General features: G+C 37.3%; 1 protein-coding gene across 5 annotated transcripts in view; it reads left to right on the top strand.

The window, feature by feature from the left end:
• The first annotated feature begins 3,576 nt into the window (after positions 1-3,576).
• GRIA2 (glutamate ionotropic receptor AMPA type subunit 2) overlaps positions 3,577-17,431 on the top strand; it is a 149,456-nt gene continuing 135,601 nt past the window's right edge. For all 5 annotated transcript variants that reach the window (XM_029939683.1, XM_029939691.1, XM_029939715.1 and 2 more), the window contains exons 1-2: positions 3,577-4,083; positions 4,608-4,748. In XM_029939683.1, the coding sequence (XP_029795543.1) occupies positions 3,996-4,083; positions 4,608-4,748 (229 nt within the window). In that variant the 5' untranslated portion in view covers positions 3,577-3,995. The remainder of the gene's footprint in view (positions 4,084-4,607; positions 4,749-17,431) is intronic.

The raw sequence follows: 17,431 nt of genomic DNA, 5'->3' as shown, positions 1-17,431 counted from the left end.
GAGGGAGAGAATATTTCAAGTGGGCTCTGCGCTGACTTTGAGCTCCATCTTGTCAACCATGAGATCATTATCTGAGCAAAAATCAAGAGTCGGAATCTTACCAGCTCAGCCACCCAGGTGCTCTAAGAACTGAAACTTCTGTGTATAGTCCTGAGTGATTAAAATCCTTATGCTTTCTCTTCCATTTATTTATTTGCTTTGTTGTAGCCAATAATGTCTCATGTCTGGAACCTGAGTTCCTTGTGCAGAAAGCAAACTGCTACCTTCTGATAAAAGTATCATGGACCTTCTTTCCTATTGTTGAGTTGCATCCAAGTCTTTCAGACGTCCTAGACTTTGACAGTTCCAGAGAACCAATAGGAAGAAAGGTGATGATCTCCACTTTGGTGAGACTTTGTCACTAGGAAGTATGGCAATGAAATTTATAATTCACTTTTGATAATGAAATCAGCTAAAATTTGCTCTACCAGTCATTCAAAAATTATTACACCCTTCCTCCACACACAGTGACTTTTCTTTCTTTTATGCAAAGTCTTTTACTATAGAATACAAATTAAAGCTGTGCAGAATGGATAGCATATATAATATCCTTCAGCATTTTAAAGCATATTTAAAAGGAAAACTATTGTTTCCCATGTTGAAACAAAGGATAAGTGAAACAGAAATTGGAATTTTACATCTCATTTCTACCCCTAATTATGAAATTATATTTAAACACATGCAAAAGGAACAACAATAGCAACCAACCGAGCAAACAAACAAATGATAGGGTGGGTAACGTTTTTACTTCTTCCATATTTTAAAGTAACTTATCCTTGTTTTAGAAACTATACTTACGTTCTAGATAATTACCAAAGTCGAACAGCAGAGGGCAGAAAATAGTAAATTCTGTTTCTTTGAATACAGTATTCTATTCAACTATAGATCTCACAGCTTTGAAGTTTTCAAAATATATATTACTACTTATAAATTTGAGATATATATTTGAAATGAGACATTCCTAAGTATTCAAAATAAATTCTAGCATTTTTATGCATTTTCATAACTATTTACTTCAGTAAATTTAAATGTATTACATTTATATTGACTACATGCTTGAAGAATATAAGTTGTATAAATATAATAGTGAATTAAAAAAAGTTCTGTGAATAATATTAATACAATAATGCTAACATTACAGGAAATGTATCCAGCTATGTTGTGAAATGCACATACATAATGGCTTTCTGAAGGACACAGTAATAGAATAGCAGTTGAATTATATGTAATGCCAATTAAATTATATATTTCTATGTTATATATTAATTATAATTTGGCATTAAACTGTAATGCTTAACCCAAAATCTTACATTATTTACAGGAGAAAATGATCTATGATTCAGCAAATTCTTACTTTATATCATTTGCTTTTATAGAAGGTAATTCAGTCATTTTCAGTTCATCTTCGGGTATGAAATTGAAATAGATTAGGTAGAAAATAGTTTTTGAAACATTATTGAGAGAAAAAAGCCAATTAACATTGATCTTTACTTTAAACACCACTGTTTCTCCACATTTAATCTCCTTTCCCTCTCTTTCTGTTTTCATTCCAAGTTACTTTGTTTGAAATTGAAGTTCTTCTTGTGGAAAAAATGGAATGGGGAAAAAAAGAAAACAGCTGTAAAGGTATTTTTTATTTTGATCTGAGATATTATTTATTCCTTTATATATCTTTTGTATATAGCCTATATTTCAAATAGGAAATAATTTCAAATCATTTTTTGTGCCTTACCTCACAACTAGTGATTGAATAGTAAAGATTAATTTAATTAGTGTTTATATTGTAAATTTGAATATATTTTTACTTATATCTCTTTTACTGTTTTTATTCTTATTTAATTTTTAAAAAGCTAAATGCATTTTAATTCACAGGGCCTGGTTTACATATAGCGAGTTGTTTATTAACAGACTAAAAAAAATTTTTGGTGATCAAACGGGAGGCATTTTTACCTGTAGTAAATAGGCTTAGTAATAGATTATGGATATTTAGCTTCCTGGCTTAGGAATAAATATCTAAAATCCAAAGCAGGGAAAGATCATAACTTGGTATCACAGAATTATGGGATTTAAGAGCCATGGAGGCTACTTTGACCATCTTTCTCATTTCTAAAATGGGGAAATCAAGGCCTGGAATGATAAGGTATGAGATAACAGTCAACAAGGAGGCTGTAGGAATGATATTAATGCAGTAATTGCACAGGAAGGCAGCATGAAAGGCCAGTTCTCCTGGCATTCTGAAATATTAGCAAGTTATTCCTTTAGTATTGTGGGCTCCAATCTCCTGCGTTCTGGAAATTGTCTCTTGTACTCAGCCTTCCTTTATTTCTTTGTTTAAACCAAGAAAAGCTGTAAAACTTAGAAATTTCTGAGGCAACAGAAGGAATTGCCAGAACATGTTCCCAAACAACTGCTTGGCACTTGTGAAGTGCATAAATTCCTCAGGGGGATCTCTAGTCTCCCATTGTCTCCATCAACTCTCTTCCAACAAACTTTTAATTCCTGACGTCACCTTTTCTTTCACAGTGATCTTGAGCTCATGGGTTTAAAGGGATGGAAACTTAGTTTCTTTTGTTTGAGCAGTGATTTCTCAAAACTCAGGGCCAAAACTTGGTGGAATATCTGGTTTCTCATCCCATCCCGGGAAAGATTCTGCAGCTTGTTAGCCTTTCTAGATTTATTTCATAGTCTAATTTCTTTCTCCTATGAGCCTTTCCTTCAAACAGTCTTTTGGTTTCAATAGAGAAAGGGTTTTTTCTAAAGAGCCAAGTCTACATGTCTTTACTATGGGAGGGAATCTACAGTGAAGTTTGCAAGACCTGCACTCATCTAGCTCTGCAAGTTGGCATGATGACCCAAAGGAATACACTCTAAAGATGAGGTATCCATGCAAAGTATCTCAAAAATTCAATCTGGATCTCCTCCTATGGGACTTAGCCCTTAAAGCTAAAATTTTGTTTTTTGTTCCCCCCCCCACCGGGTGCTGGCTACCTCACATTTGGCAAAACTTCACAATTTTGGAACACTTCTTCGATGGGTATTTTGTTTTCTTGTTTGTTTTTGGCTGGTTCAGGTAAGGTGTATGATAGTGTTTCTACATTGCGAGGTGAGTTTTCCCAGGCTATAGAAAATGAAAATAAAAATTACTTTCAATGTAAAACAGCAGGGCCTGGTAAGGGAAAGCTTCACCGGCAACAATTAGCAATTCGGCTTCTGCACAGCAGCCGGAAATCAGCTTTGCTGCGTTTGGTCCAGGCTGGAGCATCTCAGCAGCTGCTGCAGCGGCTGCACAAAGGTAGCACGAGGCTAGGAGCCGGTCGCTGTCCTCGGTGCTGAAAAGCAGAAGCGCTCGGGGTGCGCGACGGCTCGCGAGACCCGAGGTCTAGCCCAGGGATAGAGGCTGCCCGGCTCTGAGCCGCGCTTTCTCAGAGCTGCGCACGCGACGCTGCCAGGGCAGTGCGGGGTGCAGGGTGCGGGGGAGGGGTTGGACGCGCGCGCCAGCCGCCTGCCGCGAGTCGCGCACGCGCGCCCAGGACTGCCTGCTCCTCTGTGACTTGCGTGTGTGTGTATGTGTGTGTGTGAGTGCGCGCGCGCGCGTGTGTGTGAGACGGGAGAGGGAGAGGAGAGCGCGAGAGAGGGTGAGTGTGTGTGAGTGCATGGGAGGGTGCTGAATATTCCAAGATACTGGAACCACAGCGGCAGCTCAGCTGAAAACTGCATCCAGCCAGTCCTCCGGACTTCGGAAGCAGAGACAGGGCGCAGGGCATCGGCAGCCACCAGCAGGACCTGGGAAATAGGAATTCTTCTGTCTCCACTTCAGATTTTTAGCGGCTTGGTGCTAAATTACTGTCTCAAAATGCAGAGGATCTAATTTGCTGAGGAAAACCGCCAAAGAAGGAAGAGGAGGAAAAGGGGGAAAAAAAAGGGGGTATTTTGTGGATGCTCTACTTTTCTTGGAAATGCAAAAGATTATGCATATATCTGCCCTCCTTTCTCCTGTTTTATGGGGACTGATTTTTGGTGTCTCTTCTAACAGCATACAGATAGGTAGGTACCCTTTGTGCTCTGCTTTTGAATTGTGCATAATTTGGTGGTAATCTTTGTTCACAGTGGACAAATTAATTCATGTCATGTAGACTTATGTCATACCTTGACTGCATTCCAGATTTAAACTGCCTAGAATATACATGTTTTTCTTAGCATGTGTATTGGCTTTGGCACAGAAGAGGAAAAGGTGTTCTCATTTCTGATCTCCAAATTTTATGAATTCTTCCTTAAACAACATTTTCCTGTTCGTTCAGATTCTCTAGACGGTCTGAATGCAAAGCTTGTGATTACCAGAAAAGGCTAACCTTTCTGGCCACCTACCTGGCCCTCAGACTCTCTCATCTGTGTCTTGACCCTCTAGCTACCGTTTGGACATCAGCTCCCCGCTGCCCGAGTCCGTTGATGTGTTTATTCGGCCTATTAGCGCGAATAAGAGACTCCTGGGCTGTTGGGAGCTAGTGGGCTCCCCTCCTTTCCTTCTCGGCACTGACACTGTTCTCCTGCTTGGTGTTTGTTCTTTGCAGGGGGGCTATTTCCCAGGGGCGCCGATCAGGAATACAGTGCATTTCGGGTAGGGATGGTTCAGTTTTCCACTTCGGAGTTCAGACTGACTCCCCACATCGACAATTTGGAGGTAGCAAACAGCTTCGCAGTCACCAATGCTTGTAAGTAATGAATATTCATGGTTTTTTATGGATGCCGCACGCGGAGCGCCCGCGAGTGTGAGTATGGGGTGGTGTGTGTGTTTCAGTGTGTCAGTGTGTGGGTGTGAGTGACTGCACACGCGCGTGCGTGTGACGGCGTAGGGAGAAAGTGGCTGCAATCTCAGGGACCCCACTGGCGGTGGGGGGTGGGGTGCTGAAGAGGTTCCGAAAGGCATTGGAGAGTGTGCGCACTAGGGAGGTGGGATGGTGACTGGAGCTGCAGGGGGCTTCCTTTGGTTCGGGGGGTTCTAGTCTTGGGCGCTTCAAGAGAAGCCCTCCCTATTCTTCCGCCTGCTCCTCCCCCCATCTCCCCCCCCTCCCCCTCCTTGAGCGCCTGGTGGTACCCTGACCACAGAGACCACGCTGTTTTCCTGGGCGCGCTGTCGAGCTGCTGGGTAGGTCCCACGGGGACTGCCTGGCCGCCTGCCCCGGCAGCTACACTCCTCTCGTGGCCCTGGATTTAAATCCACAGGCCCAGCTCGGATTCGTCGTATGGACCCCGGGAGCCCCATATTCCCCACCTCGATGGGACAAGTTGTTAAAATGGTTCTGGAGTTGGGTTCGGGGCTGTTACGTAACGCCCACCGGAGGGGCGCGGCGAGGAGCGGAGAGAAGCTAGGCTGACGCAGGCCCAGAACCCGGCCGGGTCGGGTAGGGGTGGAGGGGGAGCGCTGTCAATTTCTCGTTGCTCTGTAGAGCTTCAGCGTAAGTTTTAAGGGGCGATTCTGCCGGGGGCGCCGCGGTCAGTTCGCCGGCCGGGTGCGCTTTGATCTCAGGTGGCGGGGCTCCAGCAAAGGCAGCGAGAGCAGCAGGACCTGAAAGCAGTTGGAGCCGCCGAGTTTGGAAATCTGAAGTGGCTGATCAGCCATTTTAGTCTTTGCAGTTATCCATATTAGCCCCAGCACTCGCTCAGGGTTCCGGGACACGCGACGAAGCTCTAACAAGGCTTCGGGAGAAGTAAGAGAACCCAAGCAGTCAAGTGTCTAAAAGATTCAGTAGAGGCTCCTGTCCTGGCGCTCCCAGCCCTGCGACGGCGTGGGCAGTGCAGCCGCCGCCGCTGTACCTTTCCTGCCCCCTTCCCAGCAGCTGCCATCATTTCCTGCCTCCCGGCCTGGGAGACTCTTTCCTGCCTTAATGTTCTCGGTTTTTGTTTCATAGTTAACAGTTTCGAGGGGTGGGTTGCAGATGGCCCACGTTTCATTTTAGCTTCAGTGTAAAGGAGCTACCGGAAAATTACCCCAGTAAAAGCAAACTGCAGTGTTCCCACATTAGACAAACTGGTTGCCCTCTCAGCTCCCATACTAAGCCTTAATCATTGGTTAGCTTGATTATAGTATATCAGGAACGTCATTAGCTCCTTTTGAAACTACCATCACACGGATGAAGAAATGAAACAATTTTCCTTTCCTGATAGAACAGGGGCATTATTGTGGTCCTCTTAGGTGTCTACAATTCAATTGTTTATGAAGAACCTATTTCAGAAGGTTTCAGTGCTGTGTGTGTGTGTGTGTGTGTGTGTGTGTGTGTGTGTGTGTGTATTTAAATGTTGAAACCAAGTAAGAAAAGAAACTAAAGCCCAGGGTGGGTGTGCGGGAAGAGAGACAAGAGTCTTAAAGTGGATTTGCAGCTTTAAAAAAAACCCCGTAGAAGAATATTCAGTATATTTGGAACAATATTAGTACATATACACATACAAAGACACTGCTGTTAATTTAATTGTTGAAGATTTTTATACTTGACCTATTGACCTACCAGATTTAGGTTATTCATTTGTTTTGATATAAAGTTTCTACTTTTTTCCTGAGTTAGGAGTTTTAACATATGCCTGTGCTATGTATCTAACTGTATGTAATTGTGTACTAGTGTGAAAATGCTTTGAAAAGAAATGAAACTAAAGATTATGATTACTGGAAGTGTGTAGATTTTTAACACAGGGTGAAAGTAATTGACAGGTATGCTTTGGAAAATGGTCAGTGTTTGAGAAGTTCACTCATTGGTGAAAATAATGAGAGGACCCGAGTGAGAAAATGACAGGTATGTCCACTGAACAAAATGAATATTCCTTGATTCTAAGAGATATTGAATGACTGTTGAGGCTTTGTAAAGATTAAAGATTATTTTTCATTTAGGTTATAACTAGTTTAGGTCCTTAGTCTCAATATTTTTGAATAGATTTATTTTTGATGTAAATTTTATTGAAGTAAGATATGCATACAGAAAATGTATATTATATACATATGCAACTCCATGAAGGTTCACAGAATGAATACATACATGGTGCATGGCTTTCATTGAAAACACACACACACACACACACACACACACACACACACCTTAATTTGTTTGACCACACATCTGAGAAACTGGGAAAATCAAATCATCATTTTGCACAGATTTTTTTGTTTTTCTCAGAAAATGAAGCTGAAATAAAAATGTATGTCTCTAGATCCCAAAATTACTCCTTCAAGGATTATCATTGTAAGACACTAAAACAAATTCTGGTAAAGAACTGAATGTCTTTTTAAGTTTGGCATGTACTACTCCCATGTTGTAAGTAATCTTACTGATTGGTAAAGAGAACTAGTAAGGGACTGTTATACAAAAAAAAAGACGTTGGATAGAATTTTCTGGAGTTGACATTGACTCATTGAGCAGATAACTTAACATTTTTGTGACTCAGTTTCTTCATTCCCTTAGGAATTTTACAACCTAGAGATTGTAATATGAAATGGAGTGTTTGTGTCCTTTTTTATTTCTTTTTGTTTTGCCAAGGGCACTAGGAAAGGTAAAATTCATTTAACTCTTTTATGCTCAAGGAAACTACAGTCATGAAGTCAGCAGTCAAGAAATGAATGGAAATCTTGACTATCAAATTTGTCAAGATCAGTCTCGATCATTTAAATCCTGCTCCAGGTTTTTCTCCAATGCTTAGCCTTTGTTGGCTTGCCTTTTCTGTCAGGGGAGACCATGATCCTTTACTATGTGAAGTGGAAGCAGCCCTAAACCTGGTGATAGCTAAAACAAAGATGACTTTCTCTCATTTCCTCCAGAAATCTAAGGAATTCTACTTCTTAACTCCATTATTAAAATATGCATCATCTATATTCACAGTTTTCTTGTTTTGCCTAAACTGTAAAATTCTCATAGACTTACATTTATATATTAAGAAAGTGGAGTTTTATGACTTCATAGTATAATTTCAAAATCAAAAAAATTAGTTTACTAATTTAATTTTATTCCTGAAATGAAGGCACTTATTTGGAATGGCTAGTTTGACACTGATTTAAGAATCCAGCAAGATCCACCACATGGGTTAAGCTTATGCAAATGAAATGAAGTCATTGTATTGTGAGCTGGGTAAAATGACTGCGCACTGAACTCCCACGTCTTCCTCTTTCACAGTCACAGTGGGTGACGAAAGTACCTGTTTGTTCCCATTTGTTTCCATGGGTACCTGAGGACATAAAGAAAGACTTCCAATTTTTTCTTTTGCTCTTTATTCCCTTCCTCCTTCTCCTTTTTCTTTCCTCATTCTCTTTTTTCTTAGCTAGAGATAGTACTAAGACGTTTTTTTCCCTGAAAACTGTTAACATAAACCTTTAATATGAGAAAATACAAACCATAAAATCAGAAAAAAAGACTAGTATCTGATGTGTTCAACAGTTCAGACTAGTGATGGGCCTCAAGAATTCCTCCCTCCCTTCCATGCCCCCTTCTCCCCCCCCTTCCCTTTCTTCTTTTCCTCCTTCTTTCTTTCCTCACTCTCCACTCCCTTCCCTCCTTTTTTTCAATATGCATTGAGTGCCTTCTAGTTGTCAGGGAATATATGAACACTTTTCTCATAGAAATTCATTTCCTCTTCTAAAATTTTTCTTTTATGCTCTTTTGAATAGTTTTCAAAATCTTGTGGACCTTGATGCCTTTAGTGTGCACTGGCCACGGTGGTCTTCTCCTAAAATCTTAGTATGAGGATATAAAGATATTCTAATAGTTCTTATACAAAGGCAATATATTACAGTAACTAAATTTTTTGGTAAAATATAAATCTGATTTGGGCATATGTTTTATGCCATTTATTTTATATAGTTTAATAAAACATTTTAGGAAAATACTAAATATTTTTATATTTTACAACTAATGTTGTTCTCGTTCCTAAAATTTCTTTAAAATAAAACTGTCTACAGCAGCTAGAAACATGAGTATTTGATCCCATAGGACTTTAGAATGAAAACTTTTAAGGATTAGGTTTCCTTTTCAAATTCTCTTCTTTCTCTTTCTTTTCATGAATGACTTTGTCAAATTGCTATTGGTCTATTTTAAAATAATTTAATAATTTTATATTTCAATTCCATAAAATAAATTATAAAAATATTTAAAGAAATAACAGGTAAAAATCTACTTTTTCTCTAAGCCAGCAGATGGGGATGTTGGAGAAAATATTGTTCTTTCATAAAACTGTTGCGCACACAAAATATCTTTTGAAACATTGTAAACACATTTATTTAGAGAAATGGAAAAAATATATAAATGGCATCGACTTTGAATAACTTCACTTAAAATGCTGTTTGAAAAATAACTCAATGCCTTTTAAAAACAGTGTCTTTGAGTTGATGTAGATTATCTTAAATATTCTTGTAAAATTCATTAATAATAATAATAATAAATAACTACTAAAGGTATTCAGAGGCGGCATTGACTGTAAATCCTCTTATAAGAGAGAGAATTCTAAACTTGTATTTCTTCAGCTTTTAAACCTTGATACTGCTGATATCATTTTTCAGGTATATTTCTTGTCATTGAATTTTAGTTGTGAATTATTAAAATTGTGTATCTATGTTCATCAAATTAATTAATGTTTGCTAAACCTTTATCACATTTTGCATGAATATGACTGTGGGTGAGTGTGTGTGTGTGTGCGCACGCGGGCACGTTTACGTTTATATGTAGTTATAGATTATAAGTGGTTATAGATGGGCTTGGCTATCATGTCATGCCATTTTCATTGAGGTAATCACTGAAACTGGAGTTATCAACATATGCAAAAATTTTGTAAAAGTAAAATCAATTTGGATCCTATTAAACAAAGATAAGAATTCATGGTGTGAAGAAAACTGGGGCACATGTACCAGAACACACTACCTTACAACCTGGTGGTGTGAATATTGTTATATTTAATTGAGGTTTATGAAGAAAGAAGTTGCTCTTTATATGTAAGAATAATTAATTTGTCATTAGTTTTTTTTGTAATTAAATTGCCATACTTATCACAAGAGAATTTCAAGAAAATGATACATTATACTCTACTATACCACACTATACAATCAAAGAATGGCATTGGTTGAAACATTCTATTTTAAGATTAGAGACATTAAATATTTAAATAAAAATGCTATATGAAATGATAGAAACTTGATGTTAAAGAAAATTTATTCCTATCCTATTCCTTTTTGAGATCTTGCAGGCTTCAACCTGCTGACTCAAGGAGTATGGAGAATTTCCATTTCACATCAAGCCTTTAAAGTGATAAGGTCATTGCACTGTGACATTATGACGGTAGAATGCTGATTCATGCTCAGACCTCGAATCCTCTCATAATCTCTTCCAATAACACTGTACAGACTTTTCAACTTCCTAGGGCCCCCTACATTTTAAGGAAGGCTGGAAAGAACAGCTGTTTCCTAATTATTCTAGCATGTTTTTTTGTATTCTTGAGTTTTCAGAGAGTATATTTTTCCTACTTCTTTTCTTCCTCTTTCTCCTTCTCTCTTTTTTAAAAAAAAGTCAATGGAGATACTTAATCTGGAAAGGAAATGCCATTACAGAAAATAAAATTTAAATTTAGAGATTTTTGTTTTAAGTGCACAAAGGATACATTATACAGAGCTAAAATCTTGTTATTAGATTTAAATGTTTTATTGGAATAGGTAGTGGCCACTGGGCAAATTATATTCCCTTTTCTTTTTCTTTTCCAACTGGATCCTACTGAAGGTTCCCTAGATGTGATTAAAATAGTAGCTTTTTTACTATGGTAAGTTTCAGTCAAAATTTCTGAGATTTTTCTCTAGCAATTTGAATAACTAATTGCCAAACATCTTATATGACTATGTCTTTTTCGTACAATAGGATAATTAGTAGTTGAATTTAGAGTTAAAATTACAGAGTCTCCCCTGATTTAAAAATTTTGAACCTCAAAATGTTTTTCAAAGCTAATTTTACTAATTTGGGGGAAAAAAGATGAATATGGTTCTTACAATGGCTGATTAGGAGTTTGGTACCTATAATTTTTCAGTACTGTTCAATTGATTTTATATTTTTGATAATTTTAATTCATAGAATTAAATCATTTAAAAATTAGTGTGGGGAATGAGAATGTGGCCTTCTTAAAGGAGGCAGGATCATGCATTGTTGTCTTTCTATCCTTGACAAACCCTGGACGAGTTCCTAGTACTTTGAGTGACTTAATGATTGTTTATCTGTTAAGTACATTTAATATTATAGGATATTTTCTTATTACAGAATAATACTTTTTAAGGTCAGAATTTTGCTTTTCCTTTTCCTTTTGATTTCAAAAGAAACAATTTACTTGGTGGACTGCCTCATTCCCTATTTAGAAAGAGGTGTAATATATTTTTCATTTCCATCTACAAGCTACATATGTTCAGTGTTAACTATATCTATTCCTTAAGGTACACAGTTACATGTTAAAATGATTTGCTAAAGGGGCGCCTGGGTGGCTCAGTTGGTTGAGTGTCCTACTTCCGCTCAGGTCATGATCTCATGACTCTTGAGTTAAGGCCCCACATGAAGGCCTATGCTGACAGTTCAGAGCCTGGAGCCTGCTTAGGATTCTGTGTCTCCCCTTCCCCACTGGCGTGCATGAGCTCTCTCTTTCTCTTTCTCTCAAAAATAAAAAAACTCAAAAAACATTAAAATGATTTGCTGAAGATAAGTAGAAGACACACTTTAAAGAAAATTTGCGAATGCTGGTAAGATGATGCCAAAGCTGTGTTGGTAGTGGTCAGAATGCCAGACTCTATTATAAGGGTCCTGATCCTTAATGGGTATGCCCAGCTTCCATTTTAGTTTTGGATTATCCATAAAATTTGACTATACATATTCCTTGAAAATTGTCTTAATCTCCCCCTGCTCCCACAATATTTTATACCGCAATTTCCAGAGTGTGTGTGCTCTCTTTCTCAAAATAAATAGATGAACATTAAAAAAAGGAACTATTTCCTCAACCCATAAGACTTTGCAGCTGATATTAAAGCCTTACGTTACAATTCTCTTTCAGATTTAGTTTTCATTGTATAATTTCCTAGCGTCGGTATTCAGTCCATTGCAGTTAAGGATGTCAGCAATTTGATTATATATATATTTTTTATTTCTTAGGCAAGACTAGAGGAATAGAATGAAATAAATATTTTGAAATAAGTATCTTCAGCCAAAGGGGAAAGTATTTATTTTTCTTTATTGCAAATTGAAATTGACAGATTTCTTAAAGTGTGGGAAGAGGGCCATGAAAAAGCAGGAGGAACTCCAAATGTCACTGTAACTTGATGTACTAGGCAGGGCAGTAGAAATTTGGAACTAGAGATTCTCTTTTTTAAGCTTCTTTTTGTTACGGAGTCCCCTGAATTGCACATCTATTGTCAATCTTTATAGGCAATGGCTTTGGACGACTCCAAAACAATGAATTGTTACACAATATTACTTTTGACAAATAGAAACTACTAACTATTCCCGAGGGAGACAAGGAGGGAAAGAGACATTTTGTATCCTTTTATGCAAAACACCAATTTCAGGCACATTAGTCTTCAGAGCTGGGAGAAAGATATGCCTTGGTAATTATGAGATAAATACTGACTGAAAAGTTTTGGAAAACGTTGTAGATAAAAATATGTAATGTGGAACATATCACTAGATTTTGAATTGAGGAAGGGTATGCCTTGAGTCATGGTAAACTTCACCTCCTGCCTGGGGAGCCCGAGACACTGTAGCCACTGAACAACTGCTGATAAATGTCAGTAGAACACAGAAAAATGTGTCTTGTAGATTATGATATCTGGTAATGACACATTCTAGTTCTGTAACATCTAAATAACATTTTAACAATCCCAGATATATTTAAAAATATATTAGCATGTGTTAGAAGAATATTCAATGCAATTAATTATAATTCTCCAGCAATATATAATTTTTGTCATTAAAGTTAATTATTTAAAAATTCTTAAGGAGCTTTTTGGCACAGAAATGCAGAGCACAATGAATAGTTTCCATCTGAAGAATAAGGGTTATAAGGTTTAGGATGATCAGTTTGGTCAATATATTTGAAAATATTGTCATATGTATTTTAATGATGGTAATTTGGAACATTTTTAACTTAGTCCTCAAGGGCTTCATGTAGGGTATTTATTGTGGATTACAGATTTTTAATGGGGCTATCTGTTTTCAACGATCCACTACCACAGAAATAACTCCTAAAACTCTAGAGTGAGAGGAGGGGCTTCCTTAAAAAAATAAGGAAGCCTTTGTCAAAAAAAGCCTTTGACAGAGTAAATTCTGGAAGTGATGATCTCTAGGGGTGGTAGGAAAGATTTGTGCTTTGCCAGCCTTTCTTGAAAGATATATTTCAACTTATGTCATGCTTTTTCTTTATTTGTGTCTTGTGTTTGTCAGGAATTGAAAAATTTCAATCTTGTTCTTAAGTTTCTGTATGAAAGAAAGACATCAAGCTTTGTAATTCCCAAGCGCTTTCACAACTGTTAGCTTTATTTATTTTAACAGCTTTCTAGTGTTTACAAATTTATGGTGTTATTACTAATTGACATATGGACAGAAAATCTTAGGAAGAAAGGCAACAATGCACAGAGAATATCAAGGAACTATATAGTTTTAGTTCTTTGATGGGAAAGACTATAAATCCTCATGTTTATACTCAGAACACAGTGAGTCAACAGTTGTCATCTTAATGCTTTGCCTGTGGGGGGAAAAAAAAACCTTGGATTTCTTGCAGCCTTGATATCATGAGAGGCAGAGTAGCATTGGATAGAGTCTGAACTTCGAGCCAAATTCTAGTCCTATTGTTTGTTAGGTGTGTGGCCTTAGACAAGTTTAATCTAGGTATGTCTTAGTTTCCACCTTTGTGAAAGGGAATCATCCATTAGAGGATTGTTTTGAAGATACACAATAGTCATAAAATGCTGCATTCTATGTTTGCACTAAGTACATGAAAATTAGTGAATTTATATTATTACTTCTTGTGTTAGGATCTTAAGGTAATTTTGATATGAATTGTTTTAAGAGGGGCAGGGGTGCCTGGGTGGCTCAGTCTTAAGCATCCAACTTGGGCTCAGGTCCTGATCTTCTGGTCCTGGAGTTCAAGCCTACAACAGGCTCTGTGCTGACATCTCAGAGCCTGGAGTCCCCTTCAGAGTCTGGATCTCCCTCTCTCTCTGCCCCTCCCCCGCTCATGCGCTGTCTCTCTCTCTCTCAAAAATAAATAAACATTAAAGAATTAAAAAAGGAAAGAGAAGGAGGGGGATAAAGAAAAATGCATTTCTAGTTTCTTGTTGGATTCTTCTTTTATCCTTTATATACCAGGGCAGGCATATGGCGTTTGGTGGCAAAGAGATGACAGCATAAACAATAAAACCTCTTAAAGTTTTGCTTGGCGCACTAAATTATGAAACTGATTTTTAAAAACTGAAGTGCTGAAAATCCAGTGGTATGCACTTTCCCTTTGTCACATGTCCTAACATTTAGGATGTCAACAATTTAGAATTCTCATATCCCTGGTAGATCTTTCAAGCACATAATTAAGATATTGTTTGATATCTTTTTGAGCTGTACATATCATAGATTCCTAATGTCTTATTTCACTAAATTAAATGATATTTACTTAAATGAAAACCTGTCAAGAGAATGCAAGAGGATTTGCATTCAGCAAAAATGAGTTTGAATATGCTCAGTAGCTTTCTGATGCAAAGTTTTTTCTCTTTATAAGATGAGGTTGTTTCTTCATCATGCCTGATAATATTATTGGGGGTTTAAATGAGAAGAGAAATGCCTGGATTAGTTTGTCATACAATCTAAATATCCCCTTCCTTTCTGTATCCTGGCCCTTGGCTGTGAACTAAACAGCATTTTCAGAGCAATGGAGGAGAATAAAATTCTTGCCTTCAGAGAGCTTGTGTATTCGATAGTCTTACTTCATATATAACTTTCATCTTTTCAAAACACTTTCACATCCGTTTGTCCTTTACTGTAGGTATCTCTGTAAAGTTTATAGGCTAAATGGAATTATTATACTGATTTCCAGATGAGAAAACAGAGATTTAAGTGAATTAAGCTACTGCAGGTTTGTGGATGAGCTCTTGCCTGGAGAGGCCTGCTGCTTCCCAGGCCACACAGCTTCTCCCCAGTCCTAGTGGGCAACACAGCCAGGCTATTAAAATGAGCAGACGTGGTTTGAAATTACGGTTCTGATGATTGTCAGTCACATGACTCTGTATGTATCTGTTATGCGTTCTAAGCCTGTGTTTTAAACTGAAAATTTTGAATAAACACAAATGTAGACTGTGGTTAGCATTAATTGTGAATATTTGATTCTATTCAGTTACCATTTTTATCAATATATTTGAGCAGGTAAAAATGATAGTAGATATTTCCTATGTGTGACTTTAAAAACGGGACATGTTCATTGTGACTTCTTCCCTGTGGACCAGTCGTCTACGTCTTGCTGCTGGTTGGTTGGCCCCATGTCCTCTTCCTTAAAGTTGCTTCCTCAGCATGAATAAGGGAGACTCTTTGCCTGTTCCTGTTGGAAAGGTCTCAAAGATTTGAAAAACTCTCAAATAATTACTTGTCTAGAGACCACTTACTTTGGGGAATGGAGAGACATTTTTTAAGGGGATGTGACCATTGACAATAAGTAAAAATAAGGAAATCTGTGAATGAGCTAAAATTTTCTTAGGTCCTAAACTATTCACTCCCTCATATTATATTGGTTTTCATTAATCTAATGCTGCCTCACATTGTAGTTAGCAGCATGTGAACTTTTTCATGTAGTGTAATAAGAACCTGGGTCCAAAGTATTCTTTTAAGCAAATCCATGTATTTACAAGATACAGTTATATTGATGACTTTTGATTTGGACCCGAGGTAGAAGGCATTGGGTAAAAATCAATCAAGTGCTTATTTTCAAAATGCTTACGTAACCTTTGTTAGTATGCATCAAAACTTATATCAGGATTTTCTTCTTTCTTTATCTCTTTCCTCAAACTTTTAGTAGATACCTGTTCTATGCCAATTTCTTGATAATATTTGAGGTGACAAAGAAAGATAAGGTTTCTAGAATGGAAATTACTCATGAGTCCAAAATCTTCTTTTTTATGACAGAGCTAGTAGTTAATCTAGGTCAGCTAGGTGATTTTCTTATTATGTTGGCGTTTGTAGTGTAGTAATGGTTTCTAGGTCATTTATAAATATTATTCTGTGCCTCAGAACCAGATTTGAATCCAAGTATGTTAAGAGTGGAAATGGTAATTCCAAAAATTGATAAGAAAACATAAAATTGTCTTGGAAGCTGAAAAATAATTATTTTTTATCGGATTTAGAATACTGTTGAAAACTGGGTGGTTAGATGAGGAAGCAGTGATAGTAACTGTAATGTGAATTAAAGATCTGTCAGAAATAACTTTAATTTTTGAATTAGATTTAGAAATGGTATTTATATTTTATTTTTCATGATTTTATTTTTTTCCCCTTTCTGCCTTTCAGTTTGATCTGGCATAGACTATGGAAATTGCTGGGTGGTCTTTTTATAAATTAATTAGATGTGGGCTATATTATATCATTATTATAAATACGATTTTAGCTTATTACTGAAGAAATAAATTCCAGTTTTTACAATAGTAAGTTTTATGAAGTAGTTAAAAATGTTATTGTGAGTAATTTGAACTAACACATAGGTAGTTCTCATAAGGTTAATACAGATTCTATGTAACTGAAACTCTGATTATTATAGTAGTTCGAGAATTTCATGTGGGGAATTGTAATTGTCCAAAAAATTGGTTTAGGATTGAGGCGCCTGGGTAGCTCAGTCGGTTGAGCATCCAAACTCTTGATTTCTGCTCAGGTCATGATTCCAGGGTCTTGGGATCAAACTCCATGTTGAGTCCCACACTGAACGTGGAATCTGCTTGAGATTGTCTCTCTCTCTTCTGTTGCCCTTTGTCTCTGCTCACTGTCTCTCTCTCTTTCTCTAAAATTAAAAAAAAAAATTATGTCGTTTTAATGAAGAGAAAAAATATAAGATATTTAAAATATTTGTGAATAATAACATTTTGGTATTGTAAATGACTTAAAACTTACAACATGGGAAAACTAGAATATAGATTCTTAAGGTCTTTATATTTGCGGTTTAGAAATTCTGATGAAAGTAACTCTTGTATATGGTAATTAAAAAACGTTTATTTAGGGGCACCTGGGTGGCTCACTCAGTTAAGCGTCAGGCTTTGGCTCAGGTCATGATCTTGGGGTTCGTGGGTTCGAGCTCTGCATGGGGCTCTGTGCTGACAGCTAGCTCAGAGGCTGGAATCTGCTTCTGATTTGTATCTCCCTCTCTCTCTGACCCTCCCCTG

The sequence above is a fragment of the Suricata suricatta genome, chromosome 1 (genome assembly GCF_006229205.1).
Source record: "Suricata suricatta isolate VVHF042 chromosome 1, meerkat_22Aug2017_6uvM2_HiC, whole genome shotgun sequence".
NCBI classification, from domain to species: Eukaryota; Metazoa; Chordata; class Mammalia; order Carnivora; family Herpestidae; genus Suricata; species Suricata suricatta.
Note: the sequence above shows the minus strand (reverse complement) of the source record. Positions and strands in the feature narration are given on the sequence as shown.